Source organism: Peromyscus maniculatus, chromosome 20, assembly GCF_049852395.1.
Source record: "Peromyscus maniculatus bairdii isolate BWxNUB_F1_BW_parent chromosome 20, HU_Pman_BW_mat_3.1, whole genome shotgun sequence".
Classification (NCBI taxonomy): domain Eukaryota; kingdom Metazoa; phylum Chordata; class Mammalia; order Rodentia; family Cricetidae; genus Peromyscus; species Peromyscus maniculatus.
The window spans coordinates 55,758,930-55,776,246 of record NC_134871.1 but is presented as its reverse complement, the minus strand read 5'-3'; the positions used below and the strand labels follow the sequence as shown (position 1 = coordinate 55,776,246).

The 17,317-nt window shown below is 47.6% G+C and overlaps 1 protein-coding gene across 2 annotated transcripts in view; it reads right to left on the bottom strand.

Moving 5' to 3' along the window:
- Tbc1d22a (TBC1 domain family member 22A) overlaps positions 1 to 17,317 on the bottom strand; it is a 306,168-nt gene that overhangs the window by 185,909 nt on the left and 102,942 nt on the right. For both annotated transcript variants that reach the window (XM_076556523.1, XM_006986078.4), the window contains 2 exons: positions 16,359 to 16,421; positions 9,270 to 9,384 (listed from right to left, as the gene is read on the bottom strand). In XM_076556523.1, coding sequence (XP_076412638.1) covers positions 9,270 to 9,384; positions 16,359 to 16,421 — 178 coding nt within the window. The remainder of the gene's footprint in view (positions 1 to 9,269; positions 9,385 to 16,358; positions 16,422 to 17,317) is intronic.

Here is a 17,317-nt window from a genome sequence, read left to right as displayed (position 1 = left end):
TGCTCAAATGGATAACCCCATCCATGCTCAGGCAGGCAACCCTGATTAATGCAGTAGTGTGCACACACACACACACACACACACACACGCATATGCACAAGCACTCACACATACATAAACACACACGTACACGTACACACACACACACATGCATGCACACATGTACACACACACACATGTGCACACAGGAAATCAGGAAATAGGAAGATGGGATTTGGTGGGGGAGAGGAATAAAACAGGGGACTTTGCTCTAAGAACATTTTATACATGTGTATAAAATTGTGAAAGAATAAATTTTTTAAAGAGAATGGCCCCACTTTGATAGAAGTAGATTTTGCTAGTTTACTTTTGGGTTAGGAACTTTATTTCCACTTTGTTGAAACAGAAAACATGTCTGTAGGGAAGAAACACAGGTAGCAGAAGACAATGGCTGCCACCGAGCACTGCTTACCAACACTGCCCCCCAAATAACAGAACAAGAGGGAAGACACAAAGCAAGCGTCTAAATGTGTGCTCAGTATCCTGGAAACAGGAATCCAGGCTGCTGGTACCAAGAGAAAGCTTGCACTGCACCTTCCTCAGACTCCCTCCCAGCCCAGCCCCTTCAAAGCATCCCAGAGAATAAATAACGCTTTGGAGAGGAGGAGCATGTGAAGACCCTCCTGCTACAGCATGGGTCCTAGAGCTGGGAAAGGAGCACTACACAAACCCCACAGACAGAGACACAACTCCAACCTGAGTCCTACAGAACGAAAACCCATGCCAGGAATGCAGGGCCCTCTCCATGTGCCCCCCTTCCTCATGTCCCACTGAGATAGATAAGGCTTGAGTTCTAGGGCCCTCGGACCACGCCAGCAGCTCAACGCACCTCAGCAGCCTCAGGAAGTCTCAACAGCTCATGGTGCCCCACATGCTCAACAAGAAGCGGGTGCTGTGGCCAAGCTTTTAAGGATCCAGGCTACGGAGTAATTAAGCACTTAGCACAGCATCTGACAAAGTGAGCTCATTAATAACGGCAGTTAAGGCTCCATCCGACTGGCGGAGCACTTACACCTGCAATAATCTCACAAATGGCTGTGCGTATGAACCAGAAACGAAGCCTCATGACACCAGAGTAAGAATTCCATAACAATTTATCAGTATGCCGGCAGACATCTGTCTTCTCAGGCTGTCAGTTAAAACACAAAGTGACAAATCAGAACACAGCAAAGGGCCCTCATAACTCAGTGCAATGCCTGTGACCCACCACAAACAACACACAGCACACAGGGAAGCAGCAAGCAAGGCCACACCTTGGCTGAAGCTGTTGGCAGCTCCTGAGTAGTCACCCTAGGCTCCAAGTCAGTCTGAACGTACAGGTCAAGGTCAAGCCCAAGGTCAGACATCTTCCTAAGGAGGACCACCACAGCCTTCACATGCTTCCTTTCCAGAAACATCCATCAGAGACAAACAATGCAACTGAGACTGAGGCCAAATCTCTATAAAGCTGCCCACACTGACCACCCTTCCACTGCCTTTTAACCCAAGGCTAGGGCACTCCTGTGGGCACAGTCACTCATGTGCCGAGTCCAAAGACTGTCAGTGAGATTCTTGCTTCTGCGACATTGCCACACACCTACCAAACAACTGCAGTCACCAGGTTCCACCCCCACCGCTGTTTTGCTTTGCTATGCGTGTACACACACACACACACACACACACACACACACACACACACACATTTGAGGAAAACACTCAAATATGAATACTGGAGAGAATACTAACTGCTGCTGATGTTCATTGAACCCTCTGAGTCACTGAGTATTTGAGCTCTGGGTCATGCAGCCTTGCAAGGATACAGTCATGTCTATGAGTGAATGAAGCCCATTGTGAGCACACACACACAAGTGAGCCCTCTCCAGCCAATCATACTAGATCACATCAAAGACAAAAGGAAATGGAAGTCCCTCACATGGCTGATGAAAATATGTATTCCATCATCTTCATAGTAAACTGCCCAGTGAATGCTATCAAGACTTAAAAATGGCTGCAGACATTGATTCAGTGACACCTCTTCCAAGAATGAGTCAGTCATTCTTGGTGCCTCTGATACTATAATGAAAAATAGTAGAAATGCAACCAAGACTGTATTTACTCAAATGCTGCATGTACTATCAGCAACAAAAAAAGGAGAAGCTATGCATGTGTCGGCCACCAGGAAACTGCAAAACTGACAGGAAACTGGGATCTCTCTTCACAAATGAAGGGCTCCATTTCCTTTTTGAGATACAATTTAAATACCACGCAATTCACCATCTAATGTAATGTTTTTACACCTCCAGAGGAAATCCTGCACTCATTTCCAGGCAATCCCCGCACCCACCTTTCTGTTACTGTGACCAAATGCCTGGCAAGAAGCAATGAAGGGGTTTGCCATGGCGCAGTCTGAGCATGCAGACCAGCATGGCATGGGAGACACGGTGGCCGGAGAGTGAGTGAGCTGGTCACACTGTAGCAGTTAGAACGCAGAAAGGAGATGGGGTGGGACTACAAAACCTCAAGGCCACCACCAATGACCCACCTCCCTTAGGAAGAGTCCACCTCCTAAAGGTTCCACAGCCTTCAACCACAGTGCCAGCAGCTGGGAGCAAGTGTTCAGGCACACAAGTCTGCAGGGACAGTACACATTCAAACCACAGCACATGTCACTGCCATTCTTCCTATGGTAGGTATGAAGAGCTGGTTCACATTGTCTTCCCGGGTGACTAACGCTAGTGAATATTCCCATGCATTTTTATTGGCTAGTCACATATCCTCTTTGGAGAAACGTCCACTGAAACACTTTGCCCTCTTTGGAGTGGCTCGTCTTACTGAGTTATATTCTGTACACAGCAGATTCCAGACTTTCAGCATTCTTATAATGTTTGTGGTTTCATTCTTGAGGGTATTGTTTACAACACAAAAGCTTTCGTTTCAGGAAGCTTCTTTTTATGCTTTTGTCTCTTTTGCTTCTGGTGTGGTCTAACCCAGGTCATGATGGCTGACTTCATAAACCTTTTTTTTTTTTTTTTTTCCAAGCCAGGATCTCATTCTGTAGTGGAGGCTGGCCTTGAACTCAGAAATCTGCCTGATGTGCATTAAAGATGTGCACCCCCATGCCTGGCTTCTCGTGAACTCTTAGACTTAGGTCTGTGATTCACATAATGCTGTCATGTGAGAGGCAGGGTGAAGCTTTACTCCTTTGCAGGATGATATCTAGCTGTCCTATTATGACCATTCCTTCTAGGACTCATTCGTAAAATGGTTTTCCTCCAAAGGGTTAGGTTCCATTGGGTTTTGTCAATATCTTTTTCTATGCTAAATGACATAATCACTTGGTTTTAGTCTTTAGTCTGTAGACAAAGGATAATATATTGATTTTCATACATTGAAGCATTCTTGCCGTCATGGAATAAACTCTCCTTCTCACAATACAGAATCCCTTCATCCACTTTGCTACACCTGGCTGCTAACATTTGTTAAGGAATCCCAGTGTGTCTTTCTCTTCCTGCAGGGTCTCCCATCTGGTTCTGCTCATGGGGCAACAATGGCCCGGCATGATCAATGTAGAAGTGTTCCTCCCTCTTCTGTTGGAAAAACTTTGTGGCGCAGTCACATTAACTCTTTATCACACATATGGTCTGGGCATTATGGGACTGTTTTAGATATTACTAATTCAATCTCATCTATACATAAGATATACGTGTGTATTATACCTATAAACATGTGGGGGAGAGGGGAAGAAACTAATTTCCAGGAATTGGCTCACGAGACTGGAGAATAGCAAATCTGAAATCTGCAGGTATGTAGGGCAGACCGAAAAGCTAGCAACTCAAGCACAGGCTACACACTTAAGGAATCCCTGCTTCCTCTGGGCACCATGCTCTCTGGCCATAGCCAGAGACTATGAGGAGTGACTATGAGACAAGTGACTAGGAGGAGGGGCACTTACTTATACATTGGGGGTTATCTGCTCTACTCAAAGGCAACTGATTTAAATGTCACTCACAAATTCTCGTCTGCAGCCACACACACACTGGTGTCTGACCATCAGCCTGGCTACGTGGAGTCAGTCAGCACAGCTTGGGAAACAGTGCCTTCTGTGGAATTCCTCCATTCTGCACTTACTCGGCGGGTTATTCATGAAATCCCCTTGTGCTCTCCATTTCTGAAATGAACAGTGTCAGCTGCTTGAGTGTCTCCCTCTCTTCCTTTCCTGCCTTTCTCAAACCTGCTCAGCTTGACCGAAGCTGCGAGGACTTCCTCTGCTCTGCTCTACATATTTCCGCTCTGTTATGCACAGCCCTCCCCCTCGTCTGTTTGTTCTTGCTTTTCTTTGTTCTTCCGGTGTCAGTGATCGGTGCGTTAACAGCTTGAGAGCACTTCTTAGTTCAGTCGGTTCACCTCTGGGTCTCTGCTGCACATAACCTGGCTGCACCCGCGGGTTCCATGTTTCAAGCTCCCCTTCTTCATCTCACGGCCTTTCTGAGGTCTGAAGTTTGCAGTCTTCTCAGATGGCCACTGATTTCTGCTCTGATGCTATTGTCTAGAACACAGCATGCCTGATGTGCATGAGGCTCTCTTGGTGTCAGCACCTATCTAGCATGGAGCATGCGCCCTCTGCTCTGGGAATGAGCATGTCCTTTGTGCCGCTGGACACAGTGACCAGCAGATTGGCTGAGAAGTGGATGATTCCACCACCTTCCAGATCCTCACTGGTCTTCTGCTGAGTTTTCCTACCCATTATTAGAACCACCATATTACCAATTTTTAAATATTTCTTTTCAAGTGTTGGATGACTTTGTAAATACTTGAATAGTGAAGAGAAAACACTCCTGACACACGCACACACAACACTGTGGCTACCATGTACAACAGTGCACTGACAAGGCCTAAGAAAGCTCCACACCTCCCAGAGACGTCTCCTGGTCCACGTGGCCACACTGACTGAATTTGTTTGCCAATCTGTCAGCAGAAGTCCATTGCTCAGGCACTTTGTAAATGTTCGTACAACTGTAGGCACTGGGATTCTGCGAGACAGGAGACCTGTATCAGTCACACTCCAGCCCACTCACCCCCTGTCTCCACTTCCTGCTAGATGACGGCTGCCACAGAAACTGGACTGTACACAGACACTCTGTATCACGCCTCTGCGGGCTTGGAAACAGCCTGTGGACGGCAGCAGCAATTCCCCAATGAGGCAATTGCTGGACAGACGAGTTTAGCTGCTGTAGAGGCTCACATCACACAGGAGAAAGACACAGAGAGGTAAGGCGGAAGGCCCACACGAAAGCACACACTGCGAAAACTGACTCGGAATGAGAAGTCTGAAGCAGCAGTCATCCTCTCACTGTCCCTCAAAGCCCAACGTCTGCGGCAATGCAAACTGGAGGGGAATCCATGCTTGGAACCCAGCTGGTGTCCAGTCCTCTGGTGGGGACGTGCCTCCTGTGCCAGCCACACTGGTGACAGCCCGCTGGCGGCACTTACTTCAACCATGCTCAGAAGCATCCTCTCCAGAAAGCAAAGCTGAGAGCAAGCTGTACTTCTGACGTTCTGCCTTACACGGGAAACCCAGAAATAAATATTCTTAATGCTCACAGGAAAATGCATTGTTTGTTCCAGTCCCCTGCCATGTTTGCTTTCAGGAGTAATTTATGAGAGGATGACATACAGAATCAAATCAACCTGAGATTAGAGCTCCTGAGCGAGAATCCACGGCGAGATATTCTTCATCGTGCGCAACAGTCATCGTCATTCTTCCCGTGCAGCCAACCAACATTCAATTACCCTAAGGTATCAGCCCAAAGTGCCTGGTCAAAATTGTTTCTAAATTGAAATAGCAGAGATGCGTGGGGGGAATGCAGCTTTGTTGTTGTTGTTTTTTCTAGGCTCAAAATATTTATTTAAACTAAAATACATACTCTGCTGAAAATGTGTGATCCAAGGTGATGGAATAATGTTTCTTAATTTTAAGCCAAATTTAACATTCTTGGACAGAATATGATAGTGGCTGTTTTAAAAGTACAGGATTTACTTAAAAATTATACAAGGATGGGGGCTTTAAAAAATCCAATACCAGCAGAATGAGTTCATGAATTACACGACATTACCTCACCAAAAAGCACACGCAGGAGGCAGGAATGAGCCTCCTCAGGAAGATGTCTCAATACAATAGACGGAGCATATGCTACATTCGTGCAGAAAAGGCACTGAGAACTGCAAATACAGGTGTGCAAGAGAGGATTCGGAGGGAGCACCAAAGTCACTGCCACCCTCAAGTGACCACGGACTGCACAACCACCCTCCTCCCGTCTGCTCACCTTTACTGCATCCCAGGAACTGGAGGGACCCTTCAGCCACCTGGAGGAGAGAAGCCCCGAAGAGTGGCCCACCAATGGGAAGGTCGGGTGTTCCCACCTACCCTTTCCCCCTTAGCTCTACTTCCCCAAATGGCAACACTCTCTCACGGGTTTTAAAGCCCTGGCTCTTAACTGCACGGCCGAGAAACACCTTAGGGATGCAGTCCAGATGGGTTTGCCAAACTCCTAGTCTGCACAGTGTGTCACACACGAGAGTCCTGAGTTCCAAGAAAAGGCGGACACGCAGGAGGGCTCGTGTAAATGGAGTCATAGCAGGCAAAGGGTTCACCTGCTTGCCTGCGTGCCTCCCACTTGGGCCCACTCTCCATGACTGTGACCTCTTCCCTTAGCTGTAGTGATATTGAAGATGATGCAGTCCCTTTCCCATCCTTCCCTCAGACCTGCCCTCCTCAGGGCTGGTCCAGGGCAGTGATTGCCTGCTCCCGTCAAAACTCCTGAGACATGCAGCCCATGCAGATGCCTTTCCTCAGAGCCTGCAGGAGTATCAGCTGTAGACAGGTCTGCAAGTCTGGGTCATCCCCACTCTGACAACAACAGCTCAGGACGTTCTCTGTGAGAACAGTCCATCTCTCTAAAGCTCTCCAATACACTGCTGTGGTCACCAATTCATCTTTCATGGGCCCAGAGTTTCTTCTCCACACTGGGCTATTTCTCTGCATCCTGTAACTTTAAAAAAAAAATTATCTCTATATAGCCCTGGCTATACCGAAACTCACTCTATAGACCAGACTGGCCTTGAACTTAAGAGATCCGCCTATCTCTGCCTCCCAAGTACTGGGATTAAAGGCATGTACCACCACTGTCTCGCTTTTAAAAAATTTTTTAACTTGTTTATTTAGTGTGTGTATGTAAGTTCATGTGTGTGTGTGTGTGTTCGTGTGTATCTATACATGTGTGTGTTCAAATGTGTGCATGTGTGCATAAGTGTATGTATATGTTCAAGTGTGTGTGTTCATGTGTGTGCATAAGTGCATGTATATGTTCAAGTGTGGGTGTTCTACTATGTGGGGAAAGGCTTGCAAGAGCATCTCTGAGCCCAGTTCAGGACCAACTCACAGAGCACAGTCCCTACCTCCTCCAATCATTGTTTCTCCTAGACAATTAACACCACGGTCTTGGCCATTCCCCTTGTCTGCTAATAATCAGGAAATGCATTAGAATTGCTTGGGTCTCACAACATAAGTCAGTGGTAAAGCAGTTCAAACACATTATTTCCCACATTAATCAAATGGTCCATTTAGCCTGGACCATCAATCCTCTGAGCATTGTGACTGAACTTCTCCATTAACTGAGGACCACAGACAGAGGTCCAACCACTCCAGGACCATCAGGAGCACCCTGCTACCTCTCAGATGGGGAGTAAGAGGACAGAGATGCTACGGAGTAAGCAGTGGCTCTCCCTAGTTGCTTGGCATTACCTTTGGTATAATCAGTTCACTGACTGGATATAACCTTGAGTGATCCCATCCCTCCAGATGAACACAAAAGCAGACTGAGGGCTGAAATGCTCCAGTCTATAGGCACACAAAAACAAGCCAGTGCCACAGAAGGAGGAACAGTGTCAACTTTAAACGCCAATGCTCAACCTGAAGAATGACCCCTCCTATGTACTTAATGTGTTTTCACAAATGAATCAGAAAGTGTACACATTACTAATCAGACTTTTTATAAACTCAGAACTGCTCAGAGCAGGTGATATCATTTTACAGTTTGCTACTCTAATGTAAATGAAAGAAAAGGACAGATGAGCAGGCTAGAGGATTCAGTGGGCAAAGAGGCTTGTTGCCAAGATTGACAATCTGAGTCCAATCCCCAGTATGCACATGGGGGAAGGAGAGAAATGACTTCCACAAATTGCCCTCTGACTCCAAAGGCATGTTGGGACATGTACCTACCTACCTACCTACACACACACACACACACACACACACACACACACACACACACACACACATTAAACTGTAAACTTTTTTAAAGATACAGGACTCAGAGTAATGGTGCACATTACTACCCCTCACACAGCTAATCAGTTTGCATGTAATTCATCTTCTCACAAAGCGATGCTACGGATGTCGGAATTAGAAAAGGCTGAAAAGTCAACAGAAGCATGCCTGGTTCACAATTTATACACAAAACACTGACTACTCTATCACATTAACCTTACCCATTAAAACGAAGCCCTGAAAGCCAGTGAGCTGGGGGCCACTAGGAAAAACCAAATTTCCAAATAGGCTCATTTCTCCCCATATACTATTTTAAAGTGGGATATCGTCAGTTGTGAGCATATCTGCAGTGGTTGAGTGTGGGTTTCATGGTGTTTGTTAAAGCTGGCCTCAAGGATAAGACTGCCCCCTCCACAATTGTGATGGCCATCCTTGGTTGTCAACTTGACTGCTGTCTGGGCCACTCCTTCTGCAGGCAGCCTAAAAAAGGACATGGAAGAAGGAAGCTTTTGCTCTTTGCCTGCTTGCTCTAATTCTTGCTAGGAAGTCCATTCCTTCACTGGCCTACTTCTTCAGGATTCCACCACATATTGAAGACCAGCTGAGACATCCAGCCTTGGGGACTGAACAACTACTGGGTTCTTGGACCTTCCATTGGTAGACAGCCATTGTTGGACTAGCTAGACCACGGCCTATAAACAATTCTAATAAATCCCCTAGATCGATAGACAGACAGACAGACCGACTGATTGAGTCTATAAGATCTGTCCCTCTAAAGAGCCCTGACTAACACAACTGTCATTCATTAGTACTGTGATGCTGAGAGGTAATTTTCAGCACTAGTGTAACTATGCAGTGAGCACAGCAGATCCACTGAAGATCACACTGGGTGTCCAGGAGGCACAGTGTAGTGGTGTGCGCCTACCTATGTACTCGCAAATGAAGACCACGAAGAACGGAGTGACCAGGTCGTTTATCCCCTGAACGTATCCACTGGCAGGGTGTCGGATAGCCCATATAAACAAGATCCTTTCGAAAATCTGAAAGAAAATGGAATTGGCAGTAAAGCAAGAAATGAACACAGTAAAAATTTAAAATGTACCCACGTTTTCACTTAAAATATATGCCATCAATATTTCTCACTGTTTCCAATACTAAGGCACAAAACAGACAGTTATCAATTCCAGTTTCTTTGTGAAAGTCAGTCCAATGACCGTAACTTTCTATTGGTTCACAAGCACCATAGTGTTTCCCGAGCCCTGGGTTCAGTTCTTCCCCACCACTAACACTAGCTTCTCTACTCCCTGGAGACCAGCAGGTCACAGGGATGCAGAGTAGACCAGGGCCTGGTAAACAATGGCTCTTTCCTTAGAGAGAGGTGGGTGGGTGGGCAGGTAACTGGGAAGAGGGAGAAGGGGAAGGAGCAAGGGAGAGAAGGAGGGGTGTAGCACGTGTGCATGCAGCCCTTCCTCATGCACATGTACATGCATCTATGTCCCCACAAGGTCATAGATTTCCTCATTCCCTAGAAAGTTATCCCCATCCAAGAAGACACATGCAGACCCCCAGTTTCCTGAGCCATGAATGTAAGAATTACCCTCGCTTCCTTCTTCCTCAGGACACTCACCTTCGATTGACCCTTCCTCTTCACCATCTTTCATCTCACTCACCCTTCTCCATCTTTGCTCTTGAGATTAATCTTATCAAGGTACAACAGAACCACACCACCCCAGGCCACCCACACATATGTATGCACACCCACACCAATGGCTTAAAGACCTTCCATTGATGCATAAGCGTAGTGCCCAAGTCTCCCCAGTCTCTGGCCCTGCCCCAAGGGCCTCTTCTAACCAGCATCCATATTCTGTACCCTCCGCAGAGCCCAGCAGGTTACCACCTCAGTTCCCACAGCCCTAAGGGCCTCTCCTTGCTTCTGACTAAACTAATTCCTGGTATTTGAGACCAACTCAAGCACTACTTTCTACACTGTTTGCTCCCTGTTCACCTTCTCCATGGCTGCTCCCTGCCCACCTTCTCCATGGCTGCTCCCTGCCCACCTTCTCCATGGCTGCTCCCTGCCCACCTTCTCCATGGCTGCTCCCTGCTCACCTTCTCCATGGCTGCTCCCTGCCCACCTTCTCCATGGCTGCTCCCTGCCCACCTTCTCTATGGCTGCTCCCTGCCCACCTTCTCTATGGCTGCTCCCTGCCCACCTTCTCCATGGCTGCTCCCTGTTCACCTTCTCTATGGCTGCTCCTTGTTCACTTTCTCTATGGCTGCTCCCTGCCCACCTTCTCTATGGAAGAACCAGTCACTTCCTACTTATGACTCTCTGGTGTCCCCTCCTTCCCACTGTCATTCACTGGTGGCTCCTGCTTAGTTTTGGGTTCCCGAGTCAGTCAGGGCTAGGTCTTACTACTCTGCCCAGACCTCACACAGGCAAGCAGTACAGTAGAGGCAGTGAAAAAATGCTCACATGAATAAAGGTGTTCCAGAACCTCTAACCACACCAAATCTTGAAGAACCAGATGTCTGCACACTCTCGGAAGTTAGGCCCTTCCTACATCACCCGCACCTTATATATGATTGGGCTTGGTGGTCTAGCTCCCCAAAGCACTTCTACCCCCAGGATTTACAGAGAAGAGGCCTAGAGCCCAGACAAGTACAGTCTGTGATTCCAAGCCACGGAGCCTAAAATCCAGCCCCACTCCCACACCAGTACACCATCCCCCCGCTGCTCAAGTGACTAACAAGCAAGCACCACCTGCAGCACAGCTCACATGTTTGCTGAGTGAGTGGCACGCTCCTGCATATAGATTCCTATACATTTCCATCAGTCAACAGTTTCCTAGAGAGAAATGAATATTTAAACCAGTTCAGAGGCTGGCCACAGCTCGCTAACAGAGCACTTGCCTAGCATGTGTGAGGGCCCTGCATGCAATCACAAGCCCCACCAAACAATTAAAAGGAAGTAAAAACACATTCAGAGGCTGGACACATAACTCAGGCACAAAGTGGCGCTCTGCAGTACAAGGATCCCAAGGACACATGTCAAAGGTCTGGGATGGCTGTAATTCCGATCTCAGGGGCAGAGACAGGTAAATCTCTGAAGCTCACTGTCCAGCCTGCCTCGCAAAATCTAAGAGCTTCAAGGTTAGTGAGACATGCTGGATCAAAAATATAAAAGTAGGGGCAACCAAGGAAAGACAATTAATGCTGACATGGAACACATGTATGCACAATCCACACTAACAAATCCAGAGTGTATACACACACACACACACACACACACACACACACACACACACACACACACACACTGAACCTCATCACGGGTCCTCAGTGCACAGGGGACTGTCACAGCCACCCAGGCAAACAGGACAGAGGCTGTGTCTTGGCCTCAAACACACCATTAAAGGCCTGAGAAGGTTGGGGACAAAGACCTGGGCTGGCCTGGGTGCTAAGACTTAGGTCCCAAGCACCAGTCTCCGTCAGTGGGACTCGAGGGAAACTCGGAATCGCCCACGAGTCCAGCACCTTCCTGGAGGAACACAAGGCACTAGTAGCAGGGAGTGTGTGTTGAGGACAGCTGAGCCCAGTTTGCGGTCAGGAGGCCAGGGCCCTCCAGCTCCTCCACAGAGAAGCAGCAGTGTTCCTGAGGGAGTCTCAAAGCAGGCTTCTGCCAGCTGCCCCTAACACAGCACACCTTGCCATTACTATACCTGAAAGAACAGGCTGCACTCCTCAGAAAAATCCAGAAGTAGTCCAGTGTATTTTGAGCAAAGGAAAAGCTCTCAGTCAGCTTAACTGTCTACAGTGAATTCTCCTGGACCTCTTGATGATCTCAACGTCCTACCTTTGGTCCCAGAACCTCTTGCACAGGTACAGGCAGCTGCAGAATAAGCTAAGGCTGACTTCTAGTCAGTGGGCAGTGGTGGAACTGCAAAACCAGTCCCGATTCCAAACTCACTAATATTTATTGAAACTTTTTTGTCACATCATCTGAAAGTGTTCTGGGGAGTGGGAGGTCATTCTTCATGGAGACACAGCCCACAAGTCCATGAAAAATTTTTCGAGCAATTGGAGCAGAAGGGTGGAAGCAATGTGCTCACTTGGATAGAATTGTCGGTGGAGCCAGGGTCAACTCAGCAAAGAGCGTATGCAAGGAGATCACATGGGGCTCGCAGGATGATAACTCATGAGGAACTGCGGAGAAGCACTCATGATCCACCAAAGGGCATAATGCCGAGACCCTTGGTCCACGGATGTACCTACTGCAAACATCCTGGTCTGAGAGGCCCTCCCTCATCAAGTAAAGTGACAAGGAGCACAACAGATGTGGGAGACACTTCCGCCTCAGCACTGCTAGGCTGTGAGACGTCCAGCGTCGCTGTCCATTACTCTAAATGCAGCATGCCCACATGCCAGAGGAAACCCAATGAGAAGGATCAGGGAACAGTGAGAAGGAGGGAGAGGCTTCTCCCTGGAAGGCCTGCAGACGGAGGACAGAGTAACAGTCAGGTGGTTCTCACTCGGCAATTCAACTCGGCTCATAGTGATGAGAATAAGTCCCTGCCTTATCCTTACGGGGCGTGGGGTGGGGACTCTGCAGCACAGCTATGACAAGAGGGGGACAGGTGGCTGCGGCCAGGGCCTCAAAGTCCCTTCAGCCACCTGGCAAGCACAGGTGTCCTGTCAACAGGGGCTAGAGAGCCAGGGAACAGCACATGCCCCAGGTCCCCACCCCCACCCAAACCACACCTAGGCACATGGGAACCAGGATCTGGATCTAGGCAGACTGCCACCTCCACTTCTGAAACATTCTAAGTCTGACAGAAGAGGCTAATACTCCATCGGTACCTGCATTCAAAAAAACGTCCCTTCTTTTCCTAGTCACAGGAAGCTCCTATATCCACTCACAGTTGGGGGGTCAAAAATTTGGTTTCACGACCTGTGTGGTTCACTATTCTGTGTCTGTTCAGATATAACAAGCAGCAACCTGGGAGCAGCACCTGACTTCTGAACCTCAGGCTGCTCTAAGAAGCCGAGGGCAGAAAACAGGACAGATGTGGAGGAAAGGCCACGGGGCAGATATTGAACTTGCCAATATCTGCACTTGAATATGGATATTCAACCAACACACAGGACTGGCCACAATAGCCAAGTGTCACAGGTCATGTTAAGATGGAGTTCATTCAACAAAATGGGCAGGGACTAAAAGTGAAAAGGGTGGCTAAAAATTGATAAATTTTTCTTTCAAATAACAATATTAGAGTACCAAAAAAAAAAAAAAAAAAAAAAAAAAAGCCTGATTTCAGGAAACCACCCCAGAGCCTCATCAAGCTGCCATGTGAGATTCTGTACTCAGGATCCTGATTCACTGTCCATCTTCCGTCTAGCGCAGTAACTCCATCTCTGGGTTACAAGCTGAACCACATTGCCAACTCATATGACTTCAAAGGGATGTGCCTGCTCTTCCTACCTGTATCTTATCTGAATTCCCTGCCAGTGGGATGCAAATTTGAGCCAGAGCACCAGGCAGCTGCTTGGACTCTGAGGGTCAAGCCCAGTACACAGTGGCAGTCAACCATCTGACAAACAACTAGCTCCGAAGACACTAATCAACTTCCAGCTCATGAAACCACCATGTCAATAGACTGGCTGTCACCGTGGATCTAGCCCGGCTTCCAAGGTGCCGGAAATCCAACTGGTGCCTGCAGACTAGCCAGCACAAGCCCTCACCTTTCAACGTTTTTCCTCAAGCCTCTGCTCCTCATGTCATATCCCCATAACACAGTCGTATTCAAATTATCCCCAGTCGCCCTCAGCAGCCTGGATAGTCTGCCCTCCTCCCCCAGAGATTCGCCTGTCCTACAGCCTGCACAGCCCCTGCTCAGCCCTGCCAGCTGCTAAATACACACACCTCACACCTCTGGAGGGTCTCAGGGGCTGAGCAAACCCACAGACAGGGAGCTGCTTGAAAGCAAGAGGGCCGAGGCCTGACCACGAAGCAATGTAGGACTCTGGACCACAGCTGAGACCAGAGGCCACATGGCCGGCTCTGTGAGCAGTGTGCCAAGTTGTAGGGTTAAAAAAGAAAAAAAAAAAAAAAAAAAAGCACACAAAGACAAACCAAGGTCTATTTTCCATTTTTAAAGAAAAACTTAAGTAAAGAAGAGGTCATAATGCATCAGCCTTGTTTCCAGACTCTCTAAGCACACCACTGAGAAGGGCAATCACAGAGAAGTGCCTCAGAGCGGCCGCTCCTATGGAAACTCATTTTCCCCTTTTGTGCGCCACAATCTACAGGCACTTTTACTTCAGCAATGCTGGAATTTTTTAGTAGCTTTACTGCACAGGCAAGAGATGTCCACGTTTCAAAATGCATTTACTTGGGGAAAATAAAGACAAAAAACAAAGTATTTCAGATAGTAAGTCTACTTTAAAGAGATACCACTTACTTTAGTGACAAAAATATAAAGGTTAGGAATAAATCTAATAAAACAGATACAAGACCTTTCATAAAGATTTCCCCTGGTCTGGTGGCCCAGACCTACAGTCCCAGATACTTGGTGGGATAAGACCAAGAGGATCTGAAGTTAAGGGTGTATGCAAGCTACAGAGTGAATTCAAGGCTACCCTGGGCAACTCAGACAGACCTAGTCTCAAAATAACAAGTACAAAGAGGGTCAAATTCCTTTCACAAATCAGACAATTAAAAAAAAAAAAAACCACCCGGCAACGTGATTCTGAAAATGACTTGAATGAGTAAAGAGTAAGATAATCCAGTCAACTGGGAAGAGGAAGGAGGAAGCACTAAGGTCCTCATGGAGACCTGCAAATGTGGCACAGATAGAACATGGAAGTGACAAGCCAAGTTCCTGCACAGCCCCCACTGACTGGCTACCTGTAGATGCTGCTGTCAGCTACAAATTAAATACATGGTGGGGAAAGAAAAACTTTCAGATGAGAAGGTGAGAGAAGACTTACAAGACGGATGTTGATGGAAAAGATTTCTTAAAGTAAGCATCCCATAATAACTGAAGTGGGCATCACATTCAACTCAGCAAGGCTAAGCACATCCCATCAAATAATTCAATTAGAATCCCAGATGTAGAAAGACCACAAACTTATTTTTTTAATGGGTGAAAAGAAGAAAGGGGTGGTCCAGATAGTAAGCAGCATTTCCCAGAACAGGAACACAGAAGACGCCTGTCTCTATATGCAGAGATGCTCTTTAGCCACCAGCAGCCAAGGAAAGTGAAGCCAGGAGCAAGGTAAGAATACCCACCAGACCTACAGAGCTCACGAACCTGGTCATGTTCCAAGAACTGCCATAGAGTGGGAAATCCAGGCTTCCAGGCTCCAGGTAAAGCATCAGCTGCAGACCCCTCCAGGAAGCATGCTGTTATCGTGAAAGCCTCAGAGAACTTCTCACAGGGGTACACCCTCATAAATGGACAGGAGGATTCTAGCAACACTGTCCCAACAGCACTACATTAGGAAGTGCCCAGACACTCATCCTGACCGCTACACAAGGAGAAGAAATCACAAGCTGCAAAGACTGAATTGTACAAAGACTGGCACACTCAGCTCAAGACACAACAGTAACACCACACTGCTTCCTTAGCAGTGAAGTCACAAATAAAAGTCTGAAATCACCTCTTTTATTGGGGGAAGGGGAGACAGAGATGGAGCTGGAGTAGCAGAACCATGAGCATGGAGAAATAGCTTCTATGCTACTGACTTCAAGCTCACAGAGGTCAGCATTGGAGGGGTTCTAACTCCTAAATTCATAGACATAGTTTCTATTATAAATACTCATATACATATTACATACATTCTTTTGTATCAATGTTACACAAGAAAAATGTTTTGAGAACAATCAGTGATTCCCATGGCCACTAATTATGGACTTCAGGGGCTCCCGGGTCAGGCCCCTCGAGTGCAGTGAGCAGCAGTCACACCCAGAGACAGACATCAGCAGAGACTCCCCGGCCAGCGCGCCTCTTACCTCCGTCACCTTGGGCTGAAGAATCAGTGCTTCAGGGCTCATTCGAGGGATGTCGATGTGGATCTGCAGATGCAGGAGAGACATGTTTATCTTACAGGATGAGGGCAGTCTTTGAGGACACGTGAGCTTTGCCCCTAACCTGCTCTGAGACAGTTGTCACTAGGCTCCTCCATAGGAGGCACCAAGAAGCACACTCCAGCTGAGCAAGGCTCAGCTGTCCTCAGGTGACAGGCATACCTGATCCTCCGCAGTCCAGCAGAGCTTGCTGCATGGTCAGGAAGGGGTGGGCCCTCAACTCCTCAGAAACATGAGCCAGTGCAATCAGTGAACACTGACTTTCAGTCCAACACTGAGCATGATTCAAGGATGCTGACAGTGCCTACGGTTTCAGCTGTGACAAGGCCATCTGGAACATAGGCCATATTTTCCTCTACTTCACAATGTCCATGAGGAATCTAGGACACTTTAAAGGAAGCATTTCAAGCCTCTGCTGGTGTCAGCAGGTTCTTGCCTGAGCACTACCTGACATGAGAGTCTTTGCCAGCACCACAGTAGAAACCTCCTGTGGGTGGGGCTCAAGAGGTGACCCAGCAGGAGAATTCTGAGCACAGCTGGCATCACAGGCTGGCTCTACATCCCAGGAGTGCATGCTATTCCAGCAGCACTAGCAGCACTCTGGGGTTCCAGAGCAACAGCCTGCACAGACTGAGAGGAGACTGAGCACTTTTTAACCCAGAGGTTAAACAGTTTCTCTCCATCCTTGTCCATATGCAAAGAAGCAGTTAGTTACTATATAGTAAATGGGGTTACCACTTCACTCTGACACTAGTTGGCCTGTGGCCAAAAGTAAGTCATTAGGTTCAGCCTCCTCACCTATAAAAGGCCTGCTCTCTGTGTCCTTCAAAGGGTTCCTAGTGACGGTCAGAGTCTGAATCCTCAGCACAAGGGAACAAGGTAAG